This window comes from Equus asinus, chromosome 1, assembly GCF_041296235.1.
Source record: "Equus asinus isolate D_3611 breed Donkey chromosome 1, EquAss-T2T_v2, whole genome shotgun sequence".
Taxonomy (NCBI): domain Eukaryota; kingdom Metazoa; phylum Chordata; class Mammalia; order Perissodactyla; family Equidae; genus Equus; species Equus asinus.
The window spans coordinates 141,569,693-141,589,625 of NC_091790.1; the positions used below are offsets into that span (position 1 = coordinate 141,569,693).

At 39.2% G+C, this 19,933-nt stretch overlaps 1 protein-coding gene across 25 annotated transcripts in view; it reads right to left on the minus strand.

Moving 5' to 3' along the window:
• ICA1 (islet cell autoantigen 1) overlaps positions 1 to 19,933 on the minus strand; it is a 141,906-nt gene that overhangs the window by 101,420 nt on the left and 20,553 nt on the right. For 20 of the 25 annotated variants that reach the window (XM_070509012.1, XM_070509019.1, XM_070509110.1 and 17 more), the window contains 4 exons: positions 16,753 to 16,918; positions 13,428 to 13,500; positions 8,275 to 8,398; positions 4,152 to 4,350 (listed from right to left, as the gene is read on the minus strand). In XM_070509012.1, coding sequence (XP_070365113.1) covers positions 4,152 to 4,350; positions 8,275 to 8,398; positions 13,428 to 13,500; positions 16,753 to 16,918 — 562 coding nt within the window. The remainder of the gene's footprint in view (positions 1 to 4,151; positions 4,351 to 8,274; positions 8,399 to 13,427; positions 13,501 to 16,752; positions 16,919 to 19,933) is intronic. The other 5 variants (XM_070509044.1, XM_070509064.1, XM_070509038.1 and 2 more) reach the window with 1 other exon arrangement.

Consider the following 19,933-nt stretch of genomic DNA (forward strand, 5'->3'; position numbering starts at 1 on the left):
CAGGAGGACTCTCTCAAGGGCATCAGGCTGCAAAGGCTCTTCTGTGAGCTCACAACTTAAGCTGATGTAATCTGCTACAAGAAGCTGACTTCTATTTTTAAATTATACCCTTTTACTCTGCCTTCAAAGGACACATATATCACACGTTGTAACTGCTCGTAAAATACCCCGTGGTGTAGTCTCCCGTCCATTTCCCTCTGGGGTGAATCACACCGTCAGGAGGGGCTTCCAGTGTACACGGCGGCCCAGCCCTGCCTATTTAAATTCACCCACTGCTTCCTATTACTGGGTCTTCAGGAGAACAGCTACATATGGCCACACTCTCCAGGTGTCTTGTTTATCACGGTAATTTTGACAAGGAACAGATGACTAGCAGGGTCCTTCTTGAGGGCTGGGATCAAGTTTTTCCACCTCTTTGTATTTCCATCCCCAAATACGGGCGCTTAATAAATGCTTATTAATGTTGCTGCTGAGAGCTCTGTCATCAGGCCCACATGCTTCAAAGGGTGCCAGAATGAAAACAGATTATTTGCTTTGTTTAATTTTAAGCCTTTCATTCATCATTTCGGTCATGCTCACTGTGTGTTATTAAAAAAGTTTCTTAGCATTTCGAAGACTATGAAAAAAGCTTTGGTTGGAGGTGAAAGTACATTTGATCTTGCTATTTATTTATACTTATTCTGCTCTTTTCTAAATTGAACGAAGAGCTCGGTAATTAAAGTGGGGCCCTTATGGAGTGGGGTAGAGGTCAGAATGGGATGTTTCTCTCTGGTCTGCTTTCCTCTCCCTTCCATGGGTACCCAGGTCTGGAAGGGGCCCTACAAAAGCCTTCCAGCAGCTCTTGCAGCCTCAGTGCGCGGGTCCTTCCAACCCCTTCTCCACATTAAAATCCAAGTGAGCCAAGAGAACTCAACTTCCATCACGCTTCTCCCTTCTCAACACCCTTCCCTTCCCCCAGCCCTCAGGGAGATGGCCCTTCTGGTGTGGCACTGCTTAGCTTTCCAGACCCATGGTCTGGGCACCCCTGTCTCCACACCCACCTGAACTTTTGTACTCTGCTCATAAGGACCTTTCCCGTCCTTGAAAGTGCCCTGTTTTCTTCCACCTAAAGGCCTTTGTCTAAGCTGCTTCCTCAGCCTGGAACTCCGCTGTGCTGTCCCTACGCCCTCCACCCATCTCCTCACTCATCCTCCATGTCTTGTTTAGATGCCACTTCCTCCAGGAAGCCTCTCCTGTGGCACCATGTGCTACCCCAGAGAATGAGTCATCATACTGCATCATGTTTACCTGCTCTATCCCCAAGTGACGACACTCGACACAAGGGCAGCAATCATGTCTGCTTGTTCGCTACTATATCTTTCAGCATGTGGCCTAGCATGCAGTAGGGCTTCAATATCATTTGTTGCATGAATGAATAAATGAATGAATGCATACTAAAGATTGCAACCAGGGGAATCACATTTGTGAGGTGTGAATTAGAGTGCTGTCTCCTTAGGAAGTGTGAACTCAAAGAACAGAATCTACAGCAAAATACTACTATAGTTCAGGATTCACCAGTTGAAACGTGAAGGTGGCAGCTGGCTCTAAGGAGACTGAAATTTGCCCTCCCACAGTGACTCCTAAGGACCCACCTGCAGCTGGATGGCTCTCCCAGAGGACTCAGAAATACATTTCAGTAACACATTTCTGAGAGAGAAACAGAGACTCTGTTTAAATGGAATCCCACTGGGGCGAAACACTAAAGCTTGCTGGAAGTTAAATTTCATGTTAAAATTCCAAGCAAACAGCAAACTCCACAATTTAAATTCATCCCAGAGAGGGCAGCAGCCACAAATTAATAATGCTGCTTCTTACCTGCAAAACCACATGTCAATTTTCAAAGCATCACAAGATCAGTTGCATGTGGTGGGAACGCCCTGGAGGTTTGAGAAAACATGGATCTGGCACTTCAAACTCAACGGCTGGAACCCAGCCATCCGATATGAGTGTTAACGTGGGGCCAGGTGCTAGGCTGGCCCTGGGGTTAATGGCAATGAAGACGACCAATCCAGTCCCTGTCCTCATGGAGAGTCTCACCTAATCAAATATACACTTGAATACAGACTTCTGAAAAAAAAATCTGTTCCCTAAATTCTAAGTACACCATGTTCAGCTATTAAATTAAATTCAGCACACATGGGATTGTGAAGTAAGGCATTGCTTCAGCTACTTTTGCATGGCAAAGGATCTTTTTTTAAATCGTATTTCCAAAATCAACAGATTGATGACACTAAAGAGTGGGAAATGTTTCAACATTCAAACCAAATGACGAAGGGCTTGGTTTCTATTTCATCCTTACACAGCGAGTAACCACCCACCAAAACAAAACTAAACACACACAATTCCACGTGAAATTTTCCCACCTTCCAGAATAATCATATGTATTCTTTTATTACCTGGCACATAGAAGGTGCTCAATAAATATTTGTTGAATGAATAAACCACAGGACAGGTATTACTATGAAAATGCCTTTCTCAATTTTAGGCATGTTCTTCAATTTCCTTTTTTTCTCTCTTAGGGAAAAAAATTATGCATATTTACTAGGATTCTGACTTTCACTGCCCTGTCTGACTTTGGGCTAGTTACTTAACATAGGTATCATTTTCTTCATCTATAACACAAAATCTGTGCCTTGGTTATTGTGAGGCTTAAAGAAGGCAGTATACATAAAGTGACTGGCACTGTGCTCTGCAGATAACATTGGGTTGGTTTTTTTTCCCCCTTTTTCTTCTTTAACCTTTCCACTCCATCCTCCTCCAACACCCAAATAAAGCCCTGAAGACAAACCAAATTACTGGCATGATTAGAAAGTCAGGTAACTTCAAATGTAGCCTGGGCTCACCAAGATCTAGCTATCAAGTCTTAAAAAGTTTTATTCACTATTTTGGGGTCTTTTCTCTTTTATAGAATGAGTGAATTTCACTAGATCATCTTTAAGGGACTTTTCGTTTCTAATTTTCCATGATCTCAGAAACCTGTCTTACTGAGAAGTTAGATGCTGCTAACACATTAAGAACATCCATGATCAGAAATAAAATGGACCTTCATAGGGAAGGATTCTTAATCACAAACCAAAATAAAACTTGACCTTTAAAACAATTTGTATCAATCTAATACCTAGGTCAAGAATCGGTGACCCTATTCTCAAGTAATAGAAGGTCCCTCCTTACGTCCATCCCACACATCTAACCTCTTGCACACCATTCCATTTACAGCCCCACAATGATGTACTTAAAAAGAAATCCAGGGATTTTAAGCAATATCACTAATTATAAATGGATCCTTTGAAATGAGTAAGACAGTTGACACAATATTATGTCAAACCTCACATTTGCTTGATTTTTTTTTCTTTCACACTCTGAAATTTATCCAAGTCGACCAAACAAAGAACTACCAAGATTGCACACAACAAAAATCTTACTGCATTTCATAAATACTCAGTTTATGACTGCCACCTAGTGGCGGGATGTACCCTTCTATGACAAAATCTCCAAACAGCTGAATTGACACAAAATAATTAAAAAACCAATGGAAGATTCTTCCTCTGCTGCTCACCAGTTATTTCACAGAAACTTAAGGGCATATCCATCTCCTCAGCTCCCTATTTTCCTCAGACAAATTGGTGTCCACTGCAGATGGAGTCAATGCCACATTATTTAATCCTTACAACTAAATCCCACTGCTTCTGAACTTCACAAAACAAAGGAGCATTACTCTTCTATTAATTTTAATATTCATTAGCAATTAAAAAAGATTTCCCCAAAAGTCTCTTCTCACCTTTCAGTTTCCTTTGATCTAATCTCGATTTTTAGTTATGCATGAAAAAGCATTTAAAAGTGACAACCTTACAAAAAGTGCACATTATATGAAAATCTGACTTCAATTAGAACCAGTTACTAAATCCCAGCAATTTCTAGCTGTCTGTTCTATCTCATCCTTAGAGAATTATATATCACATTAATTGGTATTCTGTCACATAAGAAGACACCAGCAATGATTAATTGCATCCTCAGTGCTTTGGAACGAGGTCTTCCTCACTAGAGGGGTTCAAATCACATCTCACTACCTTCCAGCAGGTACCCCTTTTGGTAACCCTCACAAAACATCGTACCTTCCTGAACTTCTCCATTTGCTTGTAGAGGTCTGGATCAAGCTCCTGTGACACGTCCTTCATCCATAATAATGCTCCTCTGTATTCAGTCCGGCACTGCTCCATGCGGTTCACCGTCAGCCAAGTGTCCGAGATGGCCCGATGCCGAAAAGTCTCCACTTCTTGGTGAAATCGACACAAAGGATTGCGCAGGGCCAACCTAGACGAGAGGATAAAGCCACAAGCTTGAAACTAAGTGGACCAGCAATTTGAATCCTTGACACTTTACTAATCTTAAACTCATGAGCCTAGAACAGTGCATGGAACATACACAATGCTGCAGAAATAGTTGATGAGTTATAATGGAAAGTATGTGAACTGATGAGTCAACCAGAGACGATTACCCTTAGATTACTGTTACTTGACTACACCACCAGGAAGTACTTCTATCAGTATTGTTAGGGGTGGCATTATGCCTAGGCAAAGAATGCTCTTTTGAAGCTAAAACCAGTCCTGTGTTAAAGGAGGACTAATCATTAACCAAGGCATAACCATTTCCCATGTCTACTCTCGGCCCCTCTCTGCCTTCTGCTCCTCTGAAGCCTGCCCTTTGAGGAGGGATGGACATGCGTATGATTAGAGCCTCCTTGGCGAGGCCATTTTGCATGACTTTCCAAAGGCCAGGGCATCTGCTGTTTGCTCCAACAGTTGCAGAGAATAAAGAATGAATAGAAGCATTTTTAAATGGTCTAGGAAGGGGGGGAAGTACATTTATTGAGGGCCTACTGTGTTAGGCACTTACAGACAGGTTATGTGACTTGATGATTATAAAAAAACAAAACCTAAGGATAGTACACCAGAAATGAATGTATATTATATAACAAAGTGTGTATAAAATAATTATAATATTTGCCATAATATATTGTCATTTATATGCAGCAAAAAAATGTTTGAGGAATATAAAACTTTGAACAAAATATCTATTTTTGGGGGGGAAAAATACTGCTTCTTCCATCTCCCTACACAAAATGAGTGTCAGATGAATTACACTCTTAAAATGCAGTCTTCTCCATGAAATTGCAAAGGTTCAAAGAATAAAAATATGATAAATATTTACGTTTCAATTTAAATGCAATCTTACTAAGTGGAAGGCAACAATGGTGCTGGCAGCTTCAGTCAGCTCTCAGCAGTCCCGGGAATGTCTGCAATGCCTCACATGTGTATAGCACTATAAGATTATAAATGGTGCTATCGACTTTAAGAAAAAAAATCCCTTTTTCTATTCTTTCTAGTTTTCCTCTTGTCTGCAAAGCATTGTTTTAAAATATTCAGCACTTCTCTAAAGATAGCTTGCTCACGCCATCCTACCTAGGTGTTGCAGGTTGTTTTCAAAGACATATTGTTGTGCCATAAAGTAAGCTTGTGTTTTATCACCATTGGATTAAATTTAATACTCACTTTTCATCAAATTGAATGAGCAGTTGTAGCAATGACTACCAAATAAGTCAGCGAAACAAATGCTGGTGTGAAGGTTTATACAACTGAAGCCTTCTAATTAAGAGAACGAGTCCTCAGCTGTCCCCCTAAGGAGCCTGTTCATTTCTGGCCTCCTTTTTCTCTTCCCTAGGATTTTGCCAATTTTCCTAAACTGGCTGAAAAAGAGTCTTGTGAATAAAATATTCTCAATTTCTTTGACAGTTGTCAAGTTTGACAGAAACCTTTGAAGATGTAATGACATGATAACGGATGTTAAGATCTTGAAGAAAAAGGCATACAAAATCATTTCATTTTTTTTCCCTGTAACTTGTTTCATATAAAATCAGAAAGGTGAAAACCCATTTACTTGTGCTACCAGGGACCGTCTGGACCAAGAAAAAACTCAATAACCAGAAATATCAAGCTTCAGTGAAAGACTGGCCCACACTTTCATTCAGGAAAATTGACCCAATGGGGATAGTTAATAAAGTGCCTAAAGGTCTACTCCAAAGAAATTTCTCCTTTAGTAGGAAAAGGTGGAAGTGACTTGAGTAGTGGCCAGCAGGCTGGGTTACGTATCATGGCACGCCCAGATAATGGAATACTATGCCACGGATGTTTTTAAAAATGTATATAGTGACATTAAAAGGTCTTAAGGTTATTTGATCAAAAAATCAATTTGCAAAATAATCAGTATGAAATATTATACAAAAATTGTATGGTATGATGCTGTTTATATTAAAAACACATTCTGGCATATCCCACATTATGTCCATTCAAGGTTTGAGAATTCAACCTCACGAGAGTTTTATGTCATCCTCCTACTTTCTTCAAGTCTAGGAGGACTGGTTTGGATTTCATGTGCCTGGTGAGCAGCTGAGGGTCGTGAAACCAGAGCCATCTTGCAGGAGGCCACCTTCCAAATTGCAAAGTTGTCCAAGCTGCATTAAATGATGGATATGGGGCAGTGTGCTGGTTTATAGTAGTAATACTTTCAAGTATCATTTGAATTGTGTGGGTTGATTTACTTTACTGTTTTTGTCTGTATCCAAAGGTTAGATTATATAAAACTTAAGGTCATATGTGTGCTTTGTGAGCTAATCTGGTACACAACCATGAAAGGCCATTACTGGATAGCCATGTTATAAAATAATTATGTGATTGGTAACAGTAACTCTTGTAGTGATTGTGTCCAGAGATTTGGCTTTCTTCCCAAAAAATGGATGCTAATATTAGCATACAGGTATGTATAAGAATTTTTCCCACTGAAATTAGTGATAATTATATGTTTAACATACGAGAATAACATATGAAAGATTTATCAAGGATCAATTATCCTTGCAAGGCTAGGGAAAGCATATACGCATAGAAAGCATCTACCAAAGGGTGCAGAGTGGGTCATCTCTACTAGTAAACTTTCAGTTGTTTTTTAATTTTCCCCGTTTGGTTTGTTTCTGTTTTTAAATTTTCCAATAATGAGTATGTATTATTTTTACAAGGAAAAACCATTATAAATAAGATTAAGAGGTACAATTCAAGATTATAAACACATACTTTTCTTGGAAAATGTAGAGAACTATTGGAAATGGTTTCACTCCACTCTAAAAGTTCACATTGCCCACAAAGTCAGGGTCCAAATGTCATTAGGAAGAACCAAAATGCCCAGGACGGGGACCACTGAAAAACTGACATGGTTTGTCTCTTTTTTTCTACTCCACCTTTCTTGGGTTTTCATAGGAACACCTGTGTAACAGGCCAACAGTCTGCCATGGGCCCACAAGGAGAGAAGTCAGTTGGGAGAAATTAACAGAAGAAAATGTCAGACAACTGGAGAAAGTGAAATTTTTGTAGCCCGAATATTTTTGGAAACTACCTACAAGCCTTATTTAGGTATAATCCTACCTAACATTAGTGAGTGCCATTTTGGAGGGCTTGTTAGTTACTGAGGGAGGGGGAGGAGAGAAGGAGCATCAATCTCTCAGATACAAAGTGCAACTGTATGCAGGGGCTTCTGCTCATTCTACCCCGACCATAAAAGTGAGTCATGGCAGTCTCAAAAAAGTCATCGATTTATCACAATTTTCTCTGCACCAGAGCTTCTCAAACTTGAATGTACATCGAAATCAACTGCATTGTTAAAACGCAGATCTGGATTCAGCAGTTCTGGGGTGGGGCCTAGACTCTGCATTTCTAACATGTTCCCAGGTGAGGCTGCTGATGTTGCTGCTCCAGGGTAGCAGCAGAACGATTCAGGGCATCTTAAACAGCACCTCTCTAGAGTTAATTTGCCCACAGAGAGGGAACCCTCCACTCGGTTTCATTAGATTCCTGTTTTAATCAGCTGCTGGAAGGGGACTGGACTGATGCTATGAACAATGCTGAAGGTCAAATATAAGCCTAGGACAGCACTCACAGTGACTGGCACATAAAACGCCCCCTATAGACCAGAAGAAATATGAAAAAAAATGTTTAATTACTAGGGAGGAAAAAAGATCATACATGTTATCTTAATTAGAGATTTCACTACCAACAGACTAACAACTGAGAACAGAGCAGCTCCTCAGTCTCCGGCAACTTCTAGAGGACATTGGGAGACTCCCCTTCAAGAGTCAGCGGGTCCCAGATTCTTGGAAGATCCCCCAAGTAGAGCCCGAGTGAGGCCACACACCTTTGCTGGGAAGAAAAGCAGAGGGCCTTTCCTGTCGCTTGCATCATTTTTCCTGCTCTGGTTTTATCTTGGAAGCCTTGGGATCGGAGAAATTTTCCCAGTTCGTTTTCTTCTTGAGACAAGACTGGTGAAGAAAAGACCAAAAGGAGCCATGAACAAAGAGCATTTTCACGAGAGAGAGAAGGAGAGAGACAAACTACAAGGTCTTCTCTCTTCTAGAGGCAAAGACAAGATGAAATTAAATCCAAGCGGCAGGCTACAAGGTAGGCACCCCCAACCCGCCACCCCATTTAACTCTCATGCTGTTCTTCCATTTACAAAACGAGAGATCAAATTCACTTGAGTACATCTGTCAGTGCGTTTGGTGACCTGTAATCAGAACCAGAAAATGACCTCTGTAGTGAAAAGCGAGCCGATAATGTGCTGCTTCGAGCTGAAATAAAAAAGTTGAGTTTGTCAAGTAGGACTGTGGGAACGTTTTGTGGCTGCCTATAAAGTAGGGTTGGTTTCTTCCTATTATTCTCTCTTGCTGACTTTTGATCTCTGCTTTCTGAGTTACATTCTACTTGATTGTAAAGCAATTCAAACGCCTTCTCCATGGCACAGGTTTTTGGCTGGAGGTGGGGACGGGGACTGAGGGTGGGTAGGTGATCAGATTGATGACTTGGCGGATTTTTAAAATGCAGAGCTGGAACCAAATCTGAATTGGTTATGCCCAATCTTGGCCATTTTTTTTTCAATTGAGGTATAATCGACTACAATATTATATTAGTTTTAGGTGTACAACATAATGACTTGATATTTCTATATATTTGGCATTATTTTTAAAGACAACCTCAGATGGCACTATTGGTGAGATAGTAACTGGTATAAGCTTTCTACAATTGATTTGGCAGTAAATATAAAAAGTCACAGAATTATATGTATCTTTTGACATTGCACTTCTGTTAGGAGTACCTCCTAAGGAAGTAGTAAAATAGGCACAAAGACGTACATACAAAGATATCACAGCATTGCTATTTATAATAGCAAAATACTCTCTTTCCCTATACTGGGGACTGATTTAATCAAATACAGTGCATCCATACAATGGAACAGTGGGCTGTTATGCAACCTCTGGTCCGGAATACACATTCACCAACAGCTGAGCAAGGAGTGACACTGAGCTTCCTAGAATGTTTTCTTCTCTAAACACAGCATTTACTATGGACACACTTTGAACACTACTCCTATTTCACATTTCTGTATTGATGCATTTACATGTCATGTGTCTCTAAAAATGCTTTTAAGTGGTACTAGGATTCTTTTCTGTTTTCATGAACAATCCAGACTTCTTTCAGAATCCATCCCATTTCTGACACTTCTCCAACAATAGCTGTAGAATGTTAACCAAGAACCACAAATCCAGAAGTGAAGGTTGAACCCATTACTGCTTCCTTATTAACTTGTGACTGTACTTCACGCTAAACATGCCATGGAGAAGAGGCTTTCAGAAAGCATTCTTCCTGAGATAAATGGCTACTCTCCTTCTTCTTCTGTCTCTCAAAACCAAGTTCATCAGTCAAAGCCAACTAAAAGACTACCTCCTCTGTGAAGCAGTTGATCCCTGTTTCTCTCAGAGCAGCGCCCTCTAGGCATCTGGAATCAAGAGTGTTCGTGGTGGGGGGGGGGGGCGGGGGGAGGCGGGTGGCGGGTGTGTGTCTGTCTTTCCCAGGAGACTCAGCTTTCTCAGGACAGGGACCTCATCCAAACCGTGGATTCCCCAGGCTGAGCATAAAGTCTTATTCAGGGCACTAATTAAATGCTTGTGAAACTGAATTAACTATAATTTTCGCCTTACTAAACTTGTGCAGTTTATTTTATTTTGTGTTAGATATTTATGCCATAGTTCTATGTAGCTTTACAAAAATTCCTGTAATTACATGAAGTTTTGTTATTTTTTAATACTTTCTATTCTTTCTCTTCTCCACTTACTAAGATGGGACTCATTCAGTTGCGCAATGAATCTTTCCCCGTGGAGAGCAATTTCACATTTTTGTTCATAATAGCATGAGGCTACTGTTACCTTTTTTTATCTTGAAGCCTCAAGTCACAACCAAATGAACATATTTAGTTTAAGGCTAGGAAGAAACCGCTTCATGGCACCTGAATACACGGTTGGAGAAATGCACTCTTTCCTAAACAAATCTAAGCAGGCTGAAGCACCTGAAAAATCATTTTTCATTAGTTTATGGACTTGAGGATTAAACTTGGGGTGGTAAACAGGTTTCATCTTAAGAGCTAGACTCTGATTAATCAGCAGTGCTGCTCAGAGGGTGGTGGAAAAAGTTTGAGCTGCACTGGGCTCCAGGTTGGATTACTTAGTGATGACCATCATTTTCTGAGATGAGATAGTCATTCCTTAATTTTAATTTTAAAATTCAAATGCTGAAATTAATTTATAGAAGTTCAAAATTCAGGAGCAACACAGGTATCAAAAGTTTCTACTTATGAAAGTTTCACTTAACTGGGACTTAAGAATTCAGAGACAAATAAAAACCTATTCATACTTAACCACTGATCAGATTTTCAGATGTACCCTAAAAAGGCAACAGAAGAACTATAAAACCAATTAGCTTGGCAGCGTTAATTCACTTAGCACAGATTTATGGATGATCTATTACGCACTCTGCACTGTACTTGCCACTGGGAACATAGAGATGGACAAGACACACGAGGTCCCTGCTCTAATGGAGCTTACATTCAAGTAGCAGGAGACAGAAAATATGTAATCACAAACTCAAAGCACAAAAGGAAAAATACCAGATGGAGCCATAAGAGAGGGAGGGTAAGAGAGCGTGATTAGAAGCTGCTTTGGGCTGAGCGGTCAGGGAAGGCATCTCTGAGCAGGCAACCATTAAGCTGAGCTCTGAACAAGAAGAAGGGGCCGCTCTTGGATTATTAGGGCAGGGACATTCCAGACAGAGGAAACAGTGAGTACAAGAGGCCTCAGGTAGTATGGTGGGTAAAGGCAAAAGTGGCTGGAGAGGTGAGCTGGGCCAGATCATGGAGGAATTTATAAGCCATGGTATGGAAGTGCAGATCTTACTTTAAGTGCTATTGGAGGCATTTCAGCAGAGAAGCAATATGATCCATTGTACACTTTTTTTAACTTGTTATTTTGAAATAATTTTAGGCTTATAGAAGAATGGCAGCTAGAATCCAGAGTTTCTGTATACCCTTCCTCAGCTTCCCCTAATGTTAGCATCTTACATAACCATGGTACAATTATCAAAACCAGGAAATTAACATTGGCACTATACTGTTAACTAAACCACAACCTTATTTGAATTTTACTGGTTTTCCCATTAATGTCCTTTTTCTGTTCCAGGATCCCGCACTGCATTGGGTTGCCGAGTCTCCTTCAATCTGTGCTGTAACAGACTGTCCTCAGTCTTTCTTGTCTTCCATGATCTTGATGCCCTTTAAGAGTACTGGTCAGGAATTTTGCAGAATGTCTCTCAATTTGGGTTTGTCTGATTCCTCATGATTTAGACTGGGGTAACAGAGTTTTGGGAAGGAAACCACAAAGTTGGGGTGTCCTTCCTAGTGCATGGCATCGGGGCTGCGCGATAGCAACACGCATTATCATAGTGATGTTGACCTCGATCACTCGGTTCAGATGGTGTCTACTGGGCTTCCCCACTGTAAAATTATGATTTTTTCCTTTTGTAATTATTAAAAATCCTGGGGGGAAATACACAAGACTATATAAATACCCAGTTTCTCCCCAAACTTTTGCTCACTGATTTTAACATCTTTTAGTGAATCTTGCCTGCCACAATTCCTACTGTGGTATTTGCCTAATGGTGATTTTGTGGTTCCCTCATTCTTTCTATATTCATTAACTGGAATTATTTTATAAGTAAGAGCTTTCTCTTCTCCCTCATGTGTTTGTTTGTTTCCATATAGACTCAATGGATATTTATTTTACTTTATGGGTTATAATTCAATACTATCATTATTTATTTTATTGCTCAAATTGTCCAAGCTTTGAGAGCTCAACCAGAGAGCTCTCTGACTGCAGTTTGGACAATGGGCTGGAGAAGGCAAAAGTCTAGGCAGGGAGATGAGTTAGGAAGCTGATGCAGCAAATCAAGAGAGTGATGGTGGTGGCCTGGACTAAGGTAGTGGCAGTGAAGATGGAGAGAGGAAAGAGAATCTGAAAGCTAACTAGACAACAAAATAGACCAACATTTGAGACTGACTGGATGTGGGACAGAGAAATGGTGGGGGACGTATGTGATGTGTCTTGATTTCTCATAACTCAAGATTATAGAGTTACAGCCCTGGAGAAGTCTTAGCTCAAACACTTGGTAAACAGTAACATAAATAATTTATAAAATTCTGCCTCTAAGTCCAGGGATTTTTGTGCTTCCCCCAAATAGTCTTAATAATAGATTACTAATGAAGGAAAATTACCAATTGTTCATTTGTGATTACTGGAAAGGGGTTTGGCAGAAGTTGGAAACAGAAAAACTTCCCATATTTTAGTCTCAGAAATATAGAAATTGTACTATTAAATCACCTACAAATGGAAATTAAAAACATACTAACGTGCAACTTGATATTTAGCATTTCAGGGATAACTTTGTTGGTAATGATTTTAAACAGGATGGCCATAGGAAAATCTTGCTCCCTAATACCCAATATCCAACATAAAAAATGTTCATGAAGCAGCACTGTCAACAAAATACAGTCAATGATTTACCTGTATGCTCCCTCTCTCTCCATTTGGTCATTTAAAAATGAACAAAGTGGATATAAGAGAGCCAGGGCAATCAAATAAAAATAACCCCAAATTTAAAAAATCCTAAGATACAAAACTGAGAAAGCTTATTTATAATTAGGAAAATAAATGGCATGTACTCATGCATGGGAGACCCAATACAAAATTCTTGTTATGGTACTTGCATTGAAAGATAAACAGCCCATGTAAAGGATTTCCAACAAAATTATCAGAGACCCTCCTCCCCACCAAATAAAGAGCAAAGACAGACAATCCTAAATAGTTTCCTTGTCTTACTTCCTAAACACATAAATGACATACCGAAGCAAAATATCCTATTTCTTACTGTCTATCTGATCGGTATTCATACTTATGGGATACTTACAACATATTCTCTTTTGATAGAGTACAATTGCTTTAGACAAGTCCAAACAGGTTCTCTGAATCGAGTGAAACAGCTATAATAAAAATACAAACAAAATGTTAAATAAAACAGACAGCAGTGACATAAAAAATAATTACATTGAACATAACTGCAGTGTGCGACGTGCCCACTAAAAACAAGGTCACGTGCTAGGTGTGCTTGGTGTTATGTGGTGTCCTGGACAGAAACTGTGACCAAAGCCTTTAAATGTGCTCCTATTAGTCCATATTTATTGGCATCCGTCATCTCTGCGATCTAAATTAAGACCTGCAGAACAATGATTTCCTCCAGACTCTTGAAATAATAGCTGAAAAACAGAAATCCTAAGTGAAGGGCCCAATTAGAGGACTTGGCAAACCAGAGACCCAATATTCATTCATAATCTAATTTATTTCTTTTACCACTTGCTGTCTTTTTTTTTTTAATGGAGGATCTGTCAATTAAACATCATATTTAAAACACAATATTACCTTATTTTGTGTTCCTAATGTATTTTATGGCATGCTTAAACAACTCTATAAAAAGCAAACCAAAATCAATCAGCTGAATGTTCTGTTTGTTCAGAAGACATCTGGTAAAATGAGTTTAGCTAGCAGTCCCTCTCACTCCTTATTTTCCCAATGATTTCATAAAATATACAGAGAAGTAACCTAATGTCATGCTATGGCCATAACAGAGGAAATTAAGGGAAAAGCAGGTGGGCTGTACTGAGAAGAGTCTAACTAGATTTTAACTCTTGGTGGTCTTGGTCTTTGCTTCAGAAACCGAGGCAGCTCAAGAGAAAATAAAATAGATACTTCACACTTTCTGCACCCCCTGTCTACCAACCCAGAGACTAGGGCTGGTATCAATTAGAAAACCCAGGAGACAAACATTTGGCCTCTGAAAAGCCACCCAGTGAGGCAAAGCAAGGCTTTGCTCCTCTCTCCTGACTTACTGGCCGTGGTGACATAGCAATTATGTGATTGTATTGGAAAGTACTTCACTATTTGAGTCAAAATAGATGATCTGCTTCCTAATAAATATGGCCAAATTATCTCATAAAAATAGACGCATGCATATATACTTAAAAGATTAAAACCATTCCCAGGAATGCTTAATACGATAAAACTTGGTCACGAAGAATATAAATTTTATTAAATCTCATTTCATTACACTGCATCCTCTACCTGTTAGAAAAAAAAAGACCCTTTACCATAAAGCAAAACAGAAAACCAGCAGTCTTATTCTGGGTCACAAACCACCAACACATAGTAATTCCTATACATAGGAGAAAGGAAGTTCAAAAAGTATGTTCAGGAGCTGTTCTGTTGTTGCTATTCACTTTTTAAAAAACTGAGGTATAAATTAAACGCAATAAAATGCACACCTCTGGGGTTTTCAGTTCTGTGAGACTGACAATTGTTTACACTCTTGTAACCACAACCAAAATAAGAAACATTTCCACCATCTAGTCAGTCTGCTCTGCCCTGGCACCCACTGAAAGGCTCTGTCATCACTGGTTAGTTTTGTCTGTTCTTGTATTTAAGAGCTGTTGTTGAGAAAATGATTTTATTAACATGCAATTTTGACAAATATTTAAACTTAGTACATTTCTAGATTAACTTCCTGACAGATTGTAATAGAATCTGACCATTACTATGGCTTGGCACACACGCTTTCGGCGCCAGTAGAATAAAAGTTCTTGTTTTATAAGCTAGCCTTTTATGGATAACTTAGTAAAAGAACACATCAAAACGGTTTGCACATCATTTACATATGTTTTATGGATGGAATCCATTCTCTCTATAAACATTAACATCACTAGCAATATTTCTGTAACAGAAACCTCTATCATGTAAAATTATTAGTCGCAGTTAAGTATTCTGGATGCTATGTGCCTCAGATAGCAGCTATTTTGATTAAAGTATAGTTAGTTCAGTAAAAATGCTGCTGAAGAGCCTAAACATAAAATTACTATATTGTATTTAATGTACTAATAATTAACACATTAAATTCCTTTTTGAATAATGCTCATATTTACTAGGTTAAGAAGAAAAAAATAAAATTCTAAGATGTGAAAAGCGTATGCAACTTATAGTCATTTCAACTGTATTTAGAATACTAAAATCAGAATAGATGCCTCCTGGCTCTACTTTTCTCCATGAGAACATCCCTGTCAAACCCAGCTTCTGTTTGAACAATTTCAATGACAGGGGAAAGGGCTGGGAACTAATCTTAATTGCATTACCATGTACACTTATGCAGTTACTACTTGCAGAATGTGCACTGTGTCTGGCTGAGGATACAATGGTGAATAAGGCTGACATGGAATTTGACCTCCTCGTGGAGGGAGGGCGGGCAAACAAACGAACACTTGAGATAATTTCATGAGACGAGTACTATGAATAGTGGCCCTGGGTCTGGTTCTACCCTCAGATGCATAGACGAATTATCACTCTTCACATGACAGACCTTCCTATGCAACCGACAACTAACGTGTCTCCTCTTAAACCTCTCGGTCCCACTATAACCGTGGTTTCCACCATCCTGGCCACCCTTCTCGGAAAGCTTTTTGAAATCTTGAGCTGTTTATTTTAGTCCCACTAAATGTTCAGCTCAGTAACTTTAGCTTATATATTAAGTTTAGAGATCGTTTGATTTCTTTTCATGTCATGTGACACTATTCCTCTCAGTGCCCTGTCATTCGCAGAAGTGCTAAGTATGCTTTTCAATTTTTAATCTGAACTATTGGCAGAATGTCCAGGAAGACAGGAGTTAGTGGGCCTTCTACCAGTTATATTAGTATTTGAGGATCAACCAGATATGAATTCAGCTTACTGTATTATTAACTAGTCTAACTAAATATCTTATTCATTCTAGAATTTTCCAGGGTTCAATACCAAGCTTGTCAGACTCGCTTTCCAGGACCTTCTGCTGTCATCATTTTTTGTTCTTTAAAATGTAAACATTTGCCTGATCCTAGTGTTGCTATCACTAGTGGTGGCTCTTTGCATTAATTTTTTTCAACAAACATTTACTGTGAATTTACCATATGCCATGCATTCCAACTAAGTGCCTGAAAAACAAATTAACTGAGACATACTAGAGGTTACATGAGAATTTATAGGTCTTAAAAACTATGCTGGGATTGAATTTATCTGATCCTAGATCTTCCTCATGAACTACTTGTTTGCAACATGTTTTCAAATAGAAAGCACACCTATGCTTGTCCAGGTGAGTACCCTCGAGGACCACGACCCTAGCAAGGTGGCTATGCTGGGACTGAGAGCAAGACAGCACTCACCTCCAGCTTGGCGTCCAGGTCTGCGTCGGAGGCAACGACATGTTCATCTTCCTTCTTCCCTGTGGCTTTAATAAAGGCCTGCTTTGTCTCCCAATACTTCTGCTGCATCTTATTCACAACTGACTTATCTTGTGCATATCGATCCTGTAAGTCCCAGGGGTAACTGCTAAAGAACATTTAAAAAGCCATTTTAAAAACATTTAGAGGGACTTGTACAAAGTTTAAGATATTTTAGTGTGAACAAATTTACCTAAATATTACACATTGATAGCATTCATAAACATAAAAATACTTTCTTACATGGCTATTACACCAAAAATTTAATCAACTCTAACTTACTCCAAAACCTTAAAAGTTAGTAAGGAAAGTAAGCAAGTTTTGTAGGAAATTGAGAAACTACACCTTGAAGAGAGTTTAGATTATCAACAGGTTGACACATCACTTTCAGAAGGAGAGAACGGGGGCCAAGCCAGGCAGGGTGACGGGCTCACGCAGCCCAGTGAGTCAGAGATAAAGCCGGAGGCCCGTGTTCTCTCCACTTCAGCATCACAGCCAACAATGAAGTGACGGCAGAAAAGCAGAGATAAGGGCTGAAAAACAGCATGCTTAAAACCTGCCACAGAGGTACCTAAAACAGTCAAACTCACAGAATCAGAGAGTAGAGTAGTGGTTACCAGGGGCTGTTTGGGGTGTGGGGGAAATGAGAAATTGTTAATTAACAGGCATAAAGTTTCAATTATGCAAGATGAATAAATTCCAGGGCTCTGCTGTACAACACTGTGCCGGGAGTTAACAACACTGTATTTTACACTTAAAAACTTGTTAGGAGGCTAGGTCTCATGTTAAGCAGTCTTACCACACTCAAAATTTTAAAAATAAATAAAATTTTAAAAACCTGTTTCAGATTTCTGATATTAAAACCTTAAATTTAAAAATATAGATAGAAAGCCATTCTTCAGGAGTTGCTTCATAGTGAAGATCAAATCAAAAAGTATGTAAAGAAGAAATTAGAAAAAAAACGAATTGAGAATGAAATGGAGTTCTGTAAAAGTGACCAGAATACCTCAAATATTGACAGAAAGTTTGCTGTTGATGCTCCATCCCTCACCATGTTATCTACACTGTCCTCCTGTTGAGAGTTCCTGTTCCAAAGGCCCACACAGGACCCCTCAGCCTCTTCCCTCTGCAGACATGTACCTTCTTCCACCCATCCTATAGCCACTCAGAATGTGCCAGACCTATGTCCCAAAACACGATTTGCTTTACACTACTATATCAAAACATCTGTATCTCAAAACCTGATGATTTATACTCTCCTAGACAACATTTACAATTTTCAATTTGACACATTTATTCTTAAAAAGTCAGAAAGGGTCTCAGATGACTTCCTTAGCAATGGTTATCATGAGAGAGAAGTAGGATTTTGGGAACTGGCATGCTTTTGGCATTATTTAAAATTTTATTATGATGGGGCCGGCCCCATGGCCGAGTGGTTAAGTTTGCATGCTCTGCTTCGGTGGTCCAGGGTTTCGCTGGTTCGGATCCTGGGCGCGGACATGGCACCCCTCATCAGGCCATGTTGAGGTGGCGTCCCACATGCCACAACTAGAAGGACCCACAACTAAAATATACAGCTATGTACTGGGGGGGTTTGGGGAGAAAAATCAGGAAAAAAAAAAGAAGATTGGCAACCGTAGTTAGCTCAGGTGCCAATCTTTAAAATTTTATTATGAGATTACATCAGAGAAAATAAGATGAAAATATACATAACTTTTATGTAAAAGATAATCTCTCTATATAATATGTGCATTAAAAGACTGGAAGGATATACCCCCCACCACCGAAACTGTGGTTATATCAGTGGAATGGAATTTTCAAGAGTGGGGAATAGGGCAGACTTCTTTGCAGTGTATCTTTTTTTTTAATCAAAAGTCATGGATTACCAGAAAAAAAATTTCCATTTTGAAAAAAAAAAGGAGGGGGAACTTTAAAGATGTAGTGAACATCCTTCATCCCCATCATTTAACAAATGAGATATCTTAGGTTTCAAAAGGTTAAGAATCTCGCCCGCAGTCACACAGGATGAAAGTCCAAGCCTCTAAATTCCAGTCCAGCGTTCATTTCAACGTTCTCCGCAGCCCTTGCACTTCAGCAACAGCAATGAAGCGGCAGAGTAAGTGGGAGAAAGACTTTGGGGAAGGGCAGCTTTGTGGGGCTCTTTAGTCCTTCTGGGTTGGTGACTACCTACTTCCCCGAGCCTGTTGCCAGGATATGACAGCCGTTACGAGGGTCACGAGATGCAACCATCCCCCTGTCTTAATGAGGCAAGATGGAACAATTAAAATAACAGTATGACAGCTCTTAGTTAGAGAGCTGTCAAATGGGGATACGCAGGGAAACTAAATCCCTTAGCCATTTATTAATTACCTTTTAAAATGCATTACATTTTAAGACGCAAAAATTCTTTTAAAGTTTGACATTTGACATTACAGAGGACTAGGGTCTGATTGCTTCTCTACTGAGAGAGTAGGGATTAAAAAGTATATTCTTTATTATAATTAATTGTACATTTGAAACACAAAAACACGCACCACATTTTTTCATGATATAAATTAACTGAGGTAAAACCTGACGAGATCTGCTTACACAGTGGGTCATGGGTTCAAAAGGGTTCAGAAACACTGCTTGAAGCAGATCTGGAATTTATAAGAGGTGTAACATGATGCTTAGATGTGTTATAGGCACATAAATGACAGTGCTAGCATCGCTATGTGGTACCCACATTTTATTCAGCAACATCTACTTCTAACCATGATTGGCTCCTGAATGTTCATGAAGTCGTGACTATAAATTAATGAGTCTGAGTTTGTGTTCATTCATTATTTTATAGCTGCCCTACATAAAAATCCCTTATAATCCTAATATTAGAAGTTGTTAAGATAGTGGTAAAAGAAATGTATCAACTCATTACATTTGAAAAAACGGTGGTAAGAAAAGCCAACATTAGATTCTCACAAGAAAAGTTATATGTAAACGAATTTCTTAGAGAATACACATTAGATAAGTACTTACAATATTTTTGGATACTTGGTTTCCATATTTCATTTAGTAGGGATATTGAACTTGACTATATTCAGTACTAGACAGGGGCTAACAGGTTATTCACTGCTAACGTGACTCT